General features: G+C 27.6%; 6 protein-coding genes across 6 annotated transcripts; 3 read left to right on the forward strand and 3 right to left on the reverse strand. All coding sequences in view use genetic code 12, as the record gives it.

Annotated features, from left to right (window-relative positions):
- Positions 1-977: 977 nt before the first annotated feature.
- On the forward strand, positions 978-3,008 carry KGF55_002899 (uncharacterized protein; the record flags this gene model as incomplete). Its single annotated transcript, XM_051757634.1, has 1 exon — positions 978-3,008. One exon carries the CDS (start codon positions 978-980, stop codon positions 3,006-3,008), a length of 2,031 nt encoding a protein of 676 aa, XP_051614340.1.
- Positions 3,009-3,194: 186 nt separating this feature from the next.
- KGF55_002900 (SNAP receptor) lies at positions 3,195-4,046 on the reverse strand (the record flags this gene model as incomplete). The annotated part of the gene is made up of 1 exon (XM_051757635.1): positions 3,195-4,046. One exon carries the CDS (start codon positions 4,044-4,046, stop codon positions 3,195-3,197), a length of 852 nt encoding a protein of 283 aa, XP_051614341.1.
- Positions 4,047-6,636: 2,590 nt separating this feature from the next.
- KGF55_002901 (uncharacterized protein) lies at positions 6,637-7,089 on the reverse strand (the record flags this gene model as incomplete). The annotated part of the gene is made up of 1 exon (XM_051757636.1): positions 6,637-7,089. One exon carries the CDS (start codon positions 7,087-7,089, stop codon positions 6,637-6,639), a length of 453 nt encoding a protein of 150 aa, XP_051614342.1.
- A 1,970-nt stretch (positions 7,090-9,059) lies between these two features.
- WSC2 (Wsc2p) lies at positions 9,060-10,565 on the forward strand (the record flags this gene model as incomplete). Its single annotated transcript, XM_051757637.1, has 1 exon — positions 9,060-10,565. One exon carries the CDS (start codon positions 9,060-9,062, stop codon positions 10,563-10,565), a length of 1,506 nt encoding a protein of 501 aa, XP_051614343.1.
- A 2,103-nt stretch (positions 10,566-12,668) lies between these two features.
- RPL23A (60S ribosomal protein uL14) lies at positions 12,669-13,434 on the forward strand (the record flags this gene model as incomplete). Its single annotated transcript, XM_051757638.1, has 2 exons — positions 12,669-12,710; positions 13,063-13,434. The coding sequence occupies 2 exons, from the start codon at positions 12,669-12,671 to the stop codon at positions 13,432-13,434; spliced, it is 414 nt and encodes a 137-aa protein (XP_051614344.1).
- Positions 13,435-13,569: 135 nt separating this feature from the next.
- Positions 13,570-15,963, reverse strand: SLM2 (phosphatidylinositol 4,5-bisphosphate-binding protein; the record flags this gene model as incomplete). The annotated part of the gene is made up of 1 exon (XM_051757639.1): positions 13,570-15,963. One exon carries the CDS (start codon positions 15,961-15,963, stop codon positions 13,570-13,572), a length of 2,394 nt encoding a protein of 797 aa, XP_051614345.1.
- Positions 15,964-16,518: the final 555 nt, after the last annotated feature.

The following is a 16,518-nucleotide window of genomic DNA, read 5'->3' on the forward strand; positions in this document are numbered from 1 at the left end:
AATTATTTTTTACGTTGAACAATTTTACAACAACATCTAGTGGCAGTTTTATAAAACTTTTTGAGAAGTAACGCCATCGATGTACCATAGTCGTTGGGCCTTGTATTAGCTCTATGGAGTAGAATCAAGTATAGATCTTTATTTCAAATGATTTTTACAACCAAATTGTTGAACAAAAAAAAGAATCTTAAAACTTAAACTTAAAATTTGAGAAACGACATTAAAAAAAATCTTTCTAAATAGAAAAAAACATCATCAATTTTTTTCTTTCTTTCTTTCCATTCATTTTTTTGCCAACACGATTCAATTCATTAATTTAATATTTGATCTATAGGAATCAATACAACGATAGATTAGATCAAATAGTTTTATTAGAACAACTACTTCAACAGATATTTGTCACCCAACTTGACTTATTAGATTAAGGAAAGAAGAAAAAAAAAAACCAAAAAGCATATCAAGTGTTGAAAAAGACGTTAACGACAACCTATTTTCATTTTCATTCTCAGTTTTAGTTTTTTTTTTTAATTTCATTTCGAATTATCATCAATACTACTTATAGAATTTCTTCCAAAGCATTTTTCAATAAACATTTTTTCACTATTTCATTTCAAGGATATTTGATTTTTTAAACACATAGTTTTCATTCTTGTTCATAGTTTTGATTCCATTTTATTCATACATTTAGATTAACAGAATCATTTAAGTAATTTTTGTATAAGAAAGACTTGTAATTTTTTGACAAAATCTTTCCTGTATTCAAAAGATAATCAAAAAAGTTTTGATCAAATTTACGTACTTCTAGGTATTAAAGTTAATCAATATATTTCTACAAATTGGCATTAGAGAAAAAGTTTTAATTTCATTTTCATTCTCAGTTTTTACATTTTAGTGGGTCATTTTTTAAATCATATTTCATTTTTAAACAAATTTGTACTTTTAATTTTAGTAAATCCATTTTCAATTTTAATTTAATTATGTCATATCAAGATCCTTATCAAGGAATGTCTCAACAATATATTGGACAACAATATTATCCTCAATATTATCCTCAACAAAATCAATTTGATGAACAAGATCAATTTCAAATGGAAAATAATAATGGAAATTATGATCATCAATATAATCATAATGGAGGTTTAAATAATCAACATTTACAAACAATTGATCAAAATCAATATCAACCAGATTTAAATTTTCAAAATTTTGCTTCATATAATAATGGAATTGATGCTCCTGCAATTGGTACAACAATTAGTGGAGAATTTTATACAGAAGATGGAAATTTTTCAACAAATAATTTACAAAATGGTATTTATACAAATTTATCAACAAATGATTATGATAGTAACTTATTATCCCAACAAGATTTATATCAACAACAACAACAACTTCATCAACCTCATTTACAACATCAACAACAATATCAACAGCAATCACAACAACAACAACCACATCCATTAGCTCATGGAACCAATTCTGCAGCTCCTTCAAGAACTGTTTATTTAGGTAATATTCCATCAGATGTTGAACCAAATGAATTATTAGATTATGTTCGTTCAGGTATATTAGAAAATGTTAAAATTATTCCATCAAAAAATTGTGCATTTATATCATTTATTGATCATCAATCTGCATTATTATTTCATAGTGATTGTATATTAAAAAAATTAAACATAAAGGGGAATGATATAAGAATTGGTTGGGGTAAAAACACACAAATATTACCTGCAGTATTAGAAGCTATTCAAAGAGATGGAGCAACAAGAAATGTTTATTTAGGTAATTTAAATAATCCAATTACAGGTGAAACAATAACTGAAGAAGAATTAAAAGATGATTTATCATGTTATGGTATAATTGATTCAATAAAAATTATTCAAGAAAAAGGAATTGCTTTCATTCATTTTTTAAGTATATTAAGTGCAATAAGATGTGTTGCAAATTTACCATTAAAAGAAAAATATTTAGATAAAAAATGTTTTTATGGTAAAGATAGATGTGCATTTATAACAAAAACTCAACAACATAATGCTGCTCAATATTTAGGTTTAGCTCCAGGAATGGAACATATAGTAACTGCAGCTGATCGTGAATTTATATCATCAGCATTAGTACAACAATCAGCAGCTGCTGCACAAATTGCAACTCAAGCAGGTGGTGCAAATAATTTAGGTAATCGTACTGTTTATTTAGGAAATTTACATCAAGAATCATCAGTTGAAGAAATTTGTAATGTTGTTAGAGGAGGATTATTACAAAGTATTAGATTTTTAAAAGAAAGACATGTATGTTTTATAACATTTATTGATCCAATAGCAGCAGCACAATTTTTTGCAATGTGTCAATTACATGGATTAACAATACATAATAGAAGAATTAAAGTTGGATGGGGAAAACATTCAGGACCATTAAGTAATGCATTATCATTAGCTGTATCAAATGGAGCATCAAGAAATATTTATATTGGAAATTTAAATAATTTTAATTTATATAATCCTCAAAAATTAAGAGATGATTTTTCAAAATTTGGAGATATTGAACAAATAAATTATTTAGAAGAAAAAAATTGTGCATTTATAAATTTTGTTAATATTGCAAATGCTATAAAAGCAATAGATGGTATAAAATCTTTTCAAGATTATAAAAATTTAAAAATTAATTTTGGAAAAGATAGATGTGGAAATTTACCAAGACAATTTCAAAATCAAAATAATCAACAACAAAATCATCAGAATCAAAATCAACAACATCAAAATCAGCAAAATATAAATTTAAATAATGGAACTTCAGTTGGTGGACCATTGGGTATATTAGAAAATCAATTAGACCACCAGAATAATACTCCAACACAAGATTTAATTAATGATAATAATTCAAGAACTTCAAATTCTTTTAGTGATTTAGGAGAATTTAAAGAAGATACTCCTCAATCTATTTCAATAAATAATAATTTAGATGGATTTGAAATTCAAACTAATTCTCCAATTAATGATATAGAATTTTAAAATTTTAAGAGACCATGATTATAGTTTAAAAAATTGATGCATCGTATATAAACAGTTTAAATAATGATCTAAATATTACGCATAAACTTTGTTAAAATTAGAAAGGATCTAGAGTTGGTTTCTCTACAACGTACTCTCTTTTCTCTTGAATCGTAAAAATCATTAAACATTAACTAGACTATGTAATTATCTAATCCTTGGAATAATTCCAATAAATAAAATCATAACAATAAAAACAACAACCAAAAAAACAGATAATTTAATTAAAAACCATAAACTAATTTTATTACCCAGTTTGTTTCCCAAATAATTATTTAAATTATTTTCAATAATTTTAAAATATTGAGAATTTTTAATTAAATTTTCATTTGTTTCATTTATTATATTTAGGTCGTCACCTAAAATTTTTGAACTTAAGGTAAGAGCACTTGTTTTTAAATGTGATGTTAATGATGTTAATTCATTTATTATATCTGTTTGGATTGATTCATGATATTCATTTGATGTTGTTGCATCTTGTTCAATTGATGAAGACTTGGTGTTTGATGATAATAATCTTTTTCTTAATTCTTCTAAATTTTTTGATTCTGTTTCTGTCGTCTTTAGGGTTTTTCTATTCTTAAGTACAGATGATTCATTCTGTGATTGTTTTTCATCTTCTCGATCTATTTTCTCTTCAATTATTGGTGAATTTTGAAAATTATATAATTTTATTAATTTATTTAATATATAAATTTTTTCATCAATTAAATCTATAAGCAATGATTCAATCTTATGCTTTAGTTGTTTATAATTTTTATTTCTTTTATAATTGGAATTTAAAATTTTTAATTGATTTTCTAATGATTGTTGAATTATTTGTATATTTAATTTCAATAAATATGGTGATTTATTTAATAAATTAGTTTTTTGTTGATCTCCTTGATTAATTAATGTTATTAAATTGGGAAGATTTAAATTCTGAATTTCTTGTTCATATTCATTGATTATATTTGTTATTGTTTGAATTGATGGTTGTAATTGAATTGTAGTTGTCATTAATAATAGTGCTAACTTAAATGGAGTTTTCTGATAACGTAATTTGATTTTGTTTTTTTATTTGATCTATCATCTACACTCAATCTATTTTACCATACACCTGTATAAATGGAGGTAGAAAATATCTTGCTCAATAGCTACAAGTAGAGTCAAGTAGAAAAAAGAGTTTATTGAAAAATGTTAGCCCAACTACTATCAAACAACGATCTACGGTGAATATAAATTTTATACATAATAAAATATTGATCGTGGTTAGCGAAAAAGGCTTTAATTCTTAATTTAAGAATTTTAAAGAACTTTTAAAGGTATGTCATGAATTAAGGTATTCTCTTAATTTGTAATCTTCAGTTATTAATTGTCCTTTTATATCCTATTTGACATAATGAAAAAGAAGAAGAAGAAGAGGGTAAATTTGTTTGAGTTCAATTTTATTTTTTTCACGTAGTTAGTGATTCTAATTTTGTAAGCTTTACACTACTTTTCAAAATATTCAGTATATTGATGTTCAGATGTTTGATGCAATGTCTTTGCAACCAAATTCCTTCAAGCTAAAGTCAAATGACTGTGAATCAGCTAATGTAGAAATGAAAATCCTAACGATCTTTGGTCACAAAGTGCTAAAGGAACTATTTTTATCAAAGGCTTATGTAAAGAACTTTTGTTTGCCAGATCGTTGTATTCATCTAATCAAGTCTTTCTACAAATTTTTAGTAATTTTTGAACTTGGTCTGCCACAAAATTGTCCTACTATTACCACGTTAGGTCCATGTTAAGTTAAAATTTCAATCTTTTAGTTCCATCTCTTCCCCATTCATATTAAAGATTGAGTTACTACGCTAAGTAATCTCGAATCCTAATATGTAATACACTATTATCACCTTTAGAAATGAGGGACATCAACACATACCTACGAGCAATTTTAAGATTAAATGGGTTCCGACGAACTCAGCCGGAAAGGCTAGACCTTTCCGAAGAATTGTTGAAAAAGTGGGTACAAATATTTTTAAATCATGCTTAAGAGTATAAACTCTTAATCAATCATGACCATCATATCGATATTACATTACAAAAAAAAAAAAAAAATGCAGGGGTTTTTCAGATGGTGAATGCTAGAAATATAAGAAATGGTATATAGTATATAGTTCTTTCCTCTTTAAATTAAGTTTATTTCTTTACTGTTTAGCAAGCTAGACTACTGATTTAATAAACAATTAGTTTTGAAAAAAAAAAAAAAATGTGTATTCAAGTTTCATAAAATTGATTGAAAATAAGCATTTGGTAGTGCACATTGCAATAAACCAATCAAAACTGCAGTGTGTCATATGCAGTACTTACTGCGACCTTTTTAAATTTTTGAAGGGTTTTTAAGATTTTAATCATGCTTTTACAAGTTGATCATATTAATCATCAAGGGTTTGTCATAATATCACCAGAGAAGGTGAACATGGATGGCATAGGAGACAGGTCTGAGGTGAGTATATCACCAAAATTTGTTAGGACAATTTGAGTATGAAATAGCTGTCTGTCTGACAGGAGAGTTTTAAAGTTTTGTGTTTAAAAATGTCAAAGCTTCGATTTAAAATATATCATGTCAGATCCGACATTTCTATTTCATCTTCGATTTTATTGTATCGAGATCTAAGATCTGAGATACGAATTTTATTGAGGGGGAGAAATGGAAAATTGCGGGCTAGTTTAGGTGTAGTAAAAACCATCAATTATGAATGCTATCATGAATTCTAATTAAATCTTTACTGAAAATGAACAATCATATGCAATTTTTGAATGTTTAAATTTTGTATATTTTTCGTCTTTTTAATTTTCAATTTCTGTGCTGTATTATTAATTTTATTTTTTTTTCACTTCAGTAAATGGTACCTGAAATTTATTATTATGAAACGAATTTGACATTTTATTTTCATTCTTCCATACATTGAACCTTATTATTATTATTGTTATAATTGTTGTTGAGTTATTGTTCCACAAATTTCGTTTTGCTACTTATTCTTGAATCTTATGTTGAGTCACGTAAATTTTTCTTCTTCTATTTGTTTTATTAAATTTAGATTTCCGTAAAAGTCAATTGTTTTTACTTAAAATAGAACTTGTTAAAATACTTCGAAAGTGAAGAAATTGTTCGAGTAACCGATTCTACCAAGACCATAAGACATATATCACTCGACAATCATTGTTAAAAGAGGAGGAATACGAACTTAGTTACTACCACTAACAAAAATTTTTGAACAGCGGTTGATGGATTGTTCCATGATTTTTGTCGTAATACATGAAATTTGTCGTTTTTTGGTGAAACACATGTCCGGAAAATGAAAAAGATCCCGAATTTGAAAGGTCAAATGAAAGCGCAAAATATAACGCTATTCTAAATCGGGGAAGAGCTAGGAATTTGGCCGCATTTGCCACAAGAGTTCATTTGGCTCGACCTAATTATTCGATATCGAATATTACAGACTACAGGCGCAATTCAAGTAATAATAAAACTTCTATTACAGAGCGCGAAATAATATCCAGCTCTGGATCTAACACACACAACTATTCATCATATAAATTAGTCATTATTTGAACTTCAATCTTAAATTGCATTTGGAAATGCAAAAAATAATGAAAAAGTAATAACAAGCAGAATACCAAAAGTAATTGAAAATGATTTTCTTAATAATTTATAAAAATTTGAAGTACCTAAATTATTTTCAACACCAAATGCAATAAATCCATTTATAATTATTAAAAAATAAATACTAAATGGTAATGAAAAAATACCAAAATATTTTAAATTTCCTTTTTGGAATATTAATGGCATTGATAAACAAAATAAGAATATACCAACAAAAGTTGCATAAAGTGCTTTTGAAAAATTACTTGTGGTTGTCGTTGGACTTCCACTTGTATCAGTTGTTTTCAAAGTTTGATTTTCTAAACTAATATTGTTTTTCAAATTTAATCCATTTTCTTGAATTTGTTCATCATAAATCGGTGGATTGTTATCAAGTTCTATGTAATTTGGATCGAATTTAGTTGATGTCATTTTTGTATATTGTCAAATTAAACTTTAGGATTTGATAATAAATTTCAGAGGCTAATTATGTTATATTTATATATACTGCAACAAGTTTTACCAGAGAGCAATATTAAACAAGTCTAACTATTGATTTGTATCCTATCTTCAAGATAAAGATATTCAATCAATTTTAAGCCCTTTTTTTTGCGATCTTGATATCTTCTTGATACAAATTTTCGAGCCGTATAATTGTTGCACAAAAAATTAATACGAGTATGATACGATAACCCCTTAACTTGCAAAAACTTATTTTACTGCTTTGTTTAGATACAAAATGAAATGAAATCTCAATCAAATATGATCATCTACGTCTTTCGCTAACAGCAAGCTAACTCATTCTATCTATAGTGATTCATTACATAATGCAAACCTATTTTAAAATATTGGCAAAATTTTTTAAATATAAATATTTTTTATCTCCTTTGATTCATCTGAATACCTTCGTGTTCCATAGAAAGATACCTGAATTAAGGAAACCTATAAAATTATACAAAAGCTTATGGATTCATGATCCTGACATAACAAATATATGTTTAATTTAGTTTCAAAATACTCTGTTGAAAATTTAGATATCATATTAGTTTTACCTTAATATTGGTAGTTTCCTTGAATATTGAATAGGGGGACAAAGTATAAGAGTCAAACGCATTAATCCTGACTTTTAGTTAATATTCACTAGACCATATTTCTTTAAACTGAATACGTTATGAAGCATTATATTTCTTTAGTAAAGCACTAACAAAATTTGGAATGCACATAATTCAGATTTGTCACTTTACTACTAATATTCTCTGAACCTCAAAAATTCAGGATATTACTCATAAACGGGATTATTCTCACGACAAAATTTTTTTTTTTGACACAGACAGTAATATAATACATCAAGTTTACATTTGTACTACTACAAGATTAAGACACAAAAATTGTAAATAATATATGGAGTTAATAAAATAATAAAAATTTGGTGTAATACCTGAAATTTCAACACCTCCATGAAGTTTTCAAATTCGTGTTCAAGCCCTTATCTTGCAATTTAATAAAATCAAAAAAAGGAATAACGGATCTTTGATCTTCCAGCATAAGAAAATTTAGATACATCAAGTTATTTAATATGTTAGAATCTTCATATGGCTATAATTGAAAATTAATAATAACTCTATCGGATATTAAAATATGATTTCATTTGAATTTTTTCATCAAACGTACGTTTCTTTATTCTACCTCCATTTCTCATTCCACTTCGACCTAAGCAAAGTAAGATTTTAGTCTATTCGAACACCTCATGTTATAAACAATAGAATAAGAAGAAGAAGAAAAAGAAATTTAATATTATTATAAAATAAAAAATAAAAAAAAATAAAAAAAAATAAAAAAAAAAAAATTCTAAATTTAAAAAATCAACAAATCAATTTATTTAATATCCTTCATTAATTAATTTAGTAAAATATACAACTTCATTCTTCAACCAAAACACACTATTCACTCAAAACAACCAACTAACAAACATTCTCAAGTCAATCGCTTTATTCAATCAATTTTTCCTTTCATAAGGTACACAAGTAATATTACAAAAATAGAAAAAACCTTATACTTTAATAATAATAATATTATTTTTCCCACCTTTTCCCTTTTTTGAATTTGATTCTTGTTTCATTCATTTCATTAATTGGAAATTTATTCATTCGCTTTATTGAAATTAAACTTTCATCACATCATCATATTAGATCAATCTTACATTCATTCTTTGATATTACAAAATTTATTAATTATTGTTGTTGTTAGTGTTTGATATTTTCTATTCATTCATTTCATTTTTCATATTTTGTTGTCATTTTCACATATTTCCATTCATTAAATCATATGATTATATAAATTCAAACTTTAAACTTTCAACAAATCCTTTATCAAATAAATAATCAAAAACAGATATACAAATTATGAAATCTTTTAATAATTATTCAACAAGTCAAATAACTAAAAAAGCAATACTATATCAATTATTATTTTTAATAACACAAGTAAAATCAGATAGTTGGTCATCATTAGGATGTTTTAGATCTAATTCATTACAAAACACACAATCTCAAGGTACTTATACGTTCCAATCATCTGCGTGGTGTCAATCTCAATGTTCTGGTAAAAGAATTATTGCATTAACTAATGGTAATCAATGTTATTGTGGTTCAACTGATCCAAATAATAAAGTTGATAACTCTTATTGTGATACAAGTTGTCAAGGTTATGATAAAGAAAATTGTGGTGGGAATGGTTATTTTACAGTATTTGTTAATTCAGATGCTTCGAATGAAGAAGAAGAAAATGAATCTACTTCAAGTAGTTCAAGTAGTAGAACTACTTCTTCTTCCACTAGTACAACTCCTAGATCTTCCACAGAACAACAAACTCAACAATCACAATCACAATCACAACAACAACCTCAAACAAGTACAGTCAGAGAGACTACAACAGCTCAACCAGAAACTACACTGTCTTCATCCTCAAGTTCATCATCACCACCTACAACAACTTCCACCACATCATCTTCATCAATAGCACCTACTACAGTAATATCAACAGTAGTAAATTCATCTAATAATGGACAACAATCAGTAGTATATAAAACAATAATAGAACGTCCTAGTTCTTCATCAGATTCATCAAGTTCATCATCAACAAATATAGCATCATCAACTACATCAAATTCACCTTCCTCATCTTCTTCAACGTCATCTGCATCATCATCTTCAACATCAAACTCAACAAATCATAATAGAGGAACTTCAGGAGGAGTAATAGCAGGAGCAGTAGTTGGATCAGTTGCAGGAGTAGCTGTAATAGCTGCATTAATATTTGGATTTTGTTGGTATAGAAGAAAATATTCAGATGATAATGATTTTGATGATCAATTTACATTATCAGGACCAGAAAAACCTTCAGGTAGTAATAATAATAATGGATTAAATGGACCATTAAATAATGGTGTGAATGATCCAAATCCATTTTTATTAGCTGGTGGTTATAATCATTTTGATACTTCTCAACAACAAACTCCAAGACATCAAGGTACAAATTCAAGAACTTTATCATCAAGAGGTGGATCAAATGGAAATAATACATCTACAACTATAGCAGGAGGTATGGGAGCAGGAGCAGCAGGTGCAGCAGCTGGAGGCTATGGACATGATCATAAATATAGTTCAAGTGGAACAAGTAATGGAATAGGAAGTAATTCATTTGGTTCACATAATGATGATTATCATTATTTTGATCATCAAGATAATAATCACAATATAGATAATACGCCGAATACTGCTGGTAATAATAATAATCCAAATTTTTTAAATTCTCCTGATCCTGAATTTGGTAGAAGAAAATTAAGTAATGGTTCATTACCTGATATGATTGCAAGAGAACCGGGTTCTTTAAAAGTTGTTAATAATTGATGATTATACTATACCAAAAAGAGATTACTTTGATTATTTATTTTACCATAGGTTCTTCTTTAATCGATCTTGGGTTTATTCTTTATTTAGATAAGGGTAAAGTAAGATTACAATAATATAAATATACGTTACGATTTTATTTAATATAGATCTACCTGATATTTTACGGCTCTACCGATTCTAGTTGTATGACCGGTACTTCAATATACTCTGACAAAATCGTTGTAGAATATAGAATCATAATTGAATTGGATCTGATGATGAAGGAATAAATAGATCTGATCTAGATCTGGAGAATCTAATGACACAAAATTATATTTTTGTTATATACGCGAATTGTTTATAAACCTTAAAGTTTCAAATTTCAAAACAGTAACACAAAAATGAAATATAATTGCATTGCAAAATTCGAATGATTTGAGGCGATGACGATGATATAGAAGAAATTGAAGAGTTCTAATTTAACCTTCGCTTCTGAGAGATTACAAACCTTGTTATTGATCATTCGCTAAGTGATAATTTATACCGATGATTCCTTATATACTTCTAAATAATCAAAAATGTAAAAAATTTAAAATAAGAAAGTTTTCAATTTTTTATCAACAATAATTTTATTCAGAGATCAGAAAAGAAATTGATGTTATTCAATTTGGTCCTTCCAAAAATTGGAAGACAGCAAACGTTACATGTAATAAATTGAATCAATCTATTCATAAAAAATTAACAATAAATAAATTTTCAATGCGATGTTCCTTTCAATTAAAAACCATCAAGTTTGTGGCTGAGATAATCTCAAAGGTAAACATAAGATTTGATAAAAAGTAAACAAAAACGGTAATAAGACGTTCAGCGGCAGCAGGATTTTGAGTTGAGCGTGAATTTGAGCATTTTTTTTAAACTCGTGCGTTGTTAATTGATGTAAGCTTATGATTATCATTACTTGATATTGTGATTTTCAATATTCACAAAATTATGCAAGTGAAGGAATTGTAAAATGTAAAAGTTATGAGCAATTATTGGTGTCGTAGATAAAATTCGGACATTTATATCCTGAAAATTCAATTTTAGAGAAACTTTTGTTTAAATGAAGTTTTAGGATGATCAAGTTGTTAAATTCTTAGAATCAGTTTAGCTACTGAGATAATAACATTCACTTTTAAAAAATATAACAAATTTACTTTGATTTATTTGTGGCTGATTTCAACAAAATGAAATTGTCACAATAATAACAAGAAAATGTCTCAATTATTATTTTCCGGACATCAGACATAATATAATTTTTAAGTGCTAGACAAATTTTTAATTGAAACGAAATATTATTTGACATTAGATTTTATTATTTTTTATTCAAAGACTTAAATCTGAAACTAAAACTAAAATGAAACTTTCAAATTCATTTGGAGTTAATCTTTATTTATTTACTAAGAAATTTGAGGAAATCTTTACACATTTTCGTTTCGAAAAGATGAGTTAAATCACTTACATCGTGAATTTCAAATATAATGATTTGTAACTATCAAATTGAGAGATTATATTCAAATCAACAATATGAAAACTACTTGCTGTAGATGTACGTTTTGGAGATAGCAAGAAAACTATGTTATCCAATGCTAGCATTTTTGAAAAATATCAGGAATGAAAAATATCAAGAATGCTTGCATTAGATAACATAGTCCTCCAGTAAATGTACATCTGTATTGGATTAACTTTATTAAACCAACGAAAATACATAGATCAACCACGCTTGTATTTCTTAACTAATGAGAGTGAAGTAGGAATTGACGAAGTCTTTTTACTCATAATATACGATTCGTTTTAAGATAAGATGATTGATTGAACTATCAGTATTATCATTAATGTACCTTGCAAGTATTATTATCATCAAAAACTCTATATATAATAAGTCACATGACTAAATGTTTATAGCCCTACTCTGAATAGATAACACAAATTTTGTATGTAATACTAAATAATAAATTTTGTGTCACATACATTACGAGGAAATGGGCTTCACTAACAAAAATTTTCCAATACAAAATTGAAATTTATATAGGTCTTAATACAATATACAACCAAAGTTAATACCAAACAACATAATTAAAAATGTCAGGATCAGGTGCTTCAGGAAACAAATTCCGTATGTCAGTATGTGATTATTTTGATTCTTGAAAAACATATATGGAAGGGAGTTATTGAACTTTTGAAATTATGAATTTGGGCAGTGAAATTTCATGAGACAGGAGATGAGTGGATCAATAAAAAGCACTACGGAACCACCAGAGAAGATCTCATCAAGAAATTAATGAATTATGTTTATAAGCAGCAGCACTTTTCACGACTGAATTGGAGATTAATGACCTCAATCCGCCATGTGGCATCACATGAAAGAATTGGGTTTGATATTGAACGATATTTTTCGAGAACAAGTACAAAATTCAAACTCACCTTATGTTAATAGCGTAACTCAATCAAAAATACTAACAGTTTATTCTTATAGTTAGCTTTACCAGTTGGTGCTATTATGAATTGTGCTGATAATTCAGGTGCAAGAAATTTATATGTTTTAGCAGTTAAAGGAGTTGGTGCAAGATTAAATAGATTACCAGCTGCTTCAGCAGGTGATATGGTTATGGCAACTGTCAAAAAAGGTAAACCAGAATTAAGAAAAAAAGTTATGCCAGCTATTGTTATAAGACAATCAAAACCATGGAGAAGAAGAGATGGTGTTTATTTATATTTTGAAGATAATGCTGGTGTTATTGTTAATCCAAAAGGTGAAATGAAAGGTTCTGCTATTACTGGACCTGTTGCTAAAGAATGTGCTGATTTATGGCCTCGTATAGCTTCAAACTCTGGTGTTGTTGTTTAAAAAAAATTCATTTTTAATTAATCTCAATAAATACTAAGATATATACTTTTTAATTCATTGCTAGAGATAGACTTACGTAGAACTAATTTTCGTAAATATGTTTAGTTATTATTTTTAACATTTTGTATATTTAAACTATGCATTACTAGTGACTATCACATCTATATCACCAAGTTTATCTATTGGATTACTTTTCAATGTTGAAACTTCATCTGCTGATGATTGTCTTGGTACAATTGGATGTAAATTTTTATTAAGATCAGGCCCATTATTATTTGTTGATATTTGAATCGTTGGATCTTTTGAATTATTCTCTCGTCCATTTTCATTTTCAGGAATTGTATTTTGTGAATGTTCTGTAGTTGAATATGGTGCACCTGTATGTATAGGTTCTTTGTCGTTATAATTTGCTTGTGTGAAATATGCAGATCCAAAGGGTTGAGTAACTGGCGAAGTACTTAAAAATTGCGGATTAGGTTGAGGAGATGATGAAAATGCTTGAGGTTGAGGGGTTTGTTGTGGTGGTAGAGACGGTGTAATAGTATAATATTGTTGTTGGACAGGATCATAAAATTGTTGTGGTTGTTGACCAAAGTAAGCATTATTATTAGTAGGTGTTGAACCATAACTTTGTTTCAATTGACCATTACTTGTCATTGAATCAACTGGTATTAGATGAAATTGAGGTTGAGATTGTTGAGAATGTGGTAGTTGACCTTGTGTTCGATACTGTAATGCTGGCAGTTGAGCTCTCAATTGTTGATGTTGTGGAATTTGCATAACCGGCAGTTGAGCTCTGAAAGTCAGTTGAGCTTGTGGAACATAATGACTACTTAAATTTGTTGGATTACGTTTTAATTCATCATATGAATCTACTGGTGTTATCAATGTACCATCACTGTTGATCATATTAGCTAATCTTGGTGAATGATTGTTCTTTTGTGAAAAAGTGGAAGATAATCTCTTGGCATTAGCTATAGATGTGGTTTGAGATAATGGTCTATTTGTTGTGGTTTTTGTATTTGTTCTGTTCAAATTTGATGGAGTATTTGAATTAACAGTTCTCAAAGATCTTTGAGGCGAACGGACTGATGAATTTCTTGAGACTCTATCAGAATCAGTACTGTTAGGTAAAGTTCTTGCTCTAGCTGATGGGGTAGGTAAACTTGTCAATTTTTTAATATCATTAAACCAATCGATCATATTCAGATATGTATTGGTCCTGAAAACCCATTTATGAGTCTTATGCATCAATGCACTTGCCAGTTTTGAAGTCAAGATAAATTTGTAAACACCTTCAGTTTTACCGTCATCTTTTGAGTGATCACTGACTGTACAAGAATCCAATGGTAAGGACATAACTGGATGTGGATCTTTTTTCCTATCATTACTTTTAAATTCATGTATATAACTGCATGTGAGAACATACCAAGCACTAGAATAATTTTTTAAAAATTTCGATCTTCTTTCTAAATAACCTTCACGTACAGCAACGTTCAAATTAGAATGGAAATGTCTAATAATTAAATCATGAGAATGTCTTTTTGGAATGTCTAAATCAATAAATGTTCCATTTTTAACTGAAGATGTAGTTTGATTTCCCACGGCGCTAACACTTAGGTTATTTGATGGTAAATTTCTTTCAATAAATGCGTTCCATTCAAAATTTGATTCTTTTGATAAAAATCCTTCACTAATATTTGGGACTAAATAATTAGCAAATGTGGAATTTTCTTCTCTAATTAAATTCAAAAACATTGACATATAATTTTGAATCTCAACTACAACAATACCTTCCAATTGTTTACCTGCATTTTGTAAATTCAGATATGCATCATATAAATAATTTTCCTCAATCAATTGCTTTTTCAATTGTCTATCTAATTTAAGTTTCACTAAGTATGGATCGTATTTTCCATGCTCACCTTCTGAATGATGTAATGTATGATTCAGATCTAATTTATTGGCCATTTCAATAGCTTGATTGTATTGACTTATTAAAGATTTTGTTTCATTTAGTTCTTTACCTAAATTATTTTTGAAGTCATTTTGTAAATTTTTTATTTCTTTAATCTTCACTAATAAATCTTTTCTTAACTCTTCTAATTTTGGTATTATAATAACATTTATATCTTTCAAGGTTTTTGAAGCATTGGTAACATTTTGTTGATGATATTTGAATAAGACATTCGAAATGTCTTGAACCGATCCATTCCCCACTGGTAAGAATGATTTTGATATAAGTTCCAAATCTGAATGACTATTATTATGATTTGTTGCTGATGCTTGATTATTTGGTGTTCCATTAAAACCACGAGCAGCAGCACCAACAGACAGTTGAAGTCTATTTTGCTGACGCACTATTTCTTCTTGTACGCTAACATATTCTTTGAAATAATTTAATAATTCTTTAATTATAGATCTCCATGCGGAAAATCTATTAGCCATCACTTCAGTTGGGTAATCATTGGTATTAATGAAATTGTAAGGTAGTGACACTGTCAATGGATTGTGAGCATCATAAGGCATTATTTGAATCTAATTAATCAAGTGTTGTTGAAAAGAGGCTGGTTAGGTAGGATACTGTGGAATATTATGTATTGTTTATATTTTGAAAAACCAAGATAATTAATGTCTTTTAATGTGATGGTTCCGGTAACTATTACAATTGCTTTAGTTATAAATTGATGAGTTTTATGATCTGATATTATCGATCAGTTGTTTGTTAAACTTGACTTTAATAATAACTTGAATCTTGAAGATAAAAATTGGATGTTTCTTTTTTTTTTTCTCCATTCCATTCTCTTTTTCAAAACTTTATTTTGGACATTTAAATTACTGCTCATGTGATTTGAAATCAGTAAAGTGATGACCAAACTTTGAATAATAGAATATTGTGTTCAACTAGAGCCTTTGATCAAGGATGAATTATTTGATTGTTTACAATTGAACATAAAGTTGAGATTTACAAAAGTTAAAATATTGGTGAACTCAAAAGTTAGAACGATTTAAATGATATACGAACTCAACAATTCAGAACTTAGTTGATCATTGCCAGAGACATTTACGTTGTATAAACCAATA

Source organism: Candida pseudojiufengensis, assembly GCF_024610245.1.
Source record: "Candida pseudojiufengensis strain CBS 10847 chromosome Unknown scaffold4, whole genome shotgun sequence".
Taxonomy (NCBI): Eukaryota; Fungi; Ascomycota; class Pichiomycetes; order Serinales; family Debaryomycetaceae; genus Lodderomyces; species Lodderomyces pseudojiufengensis.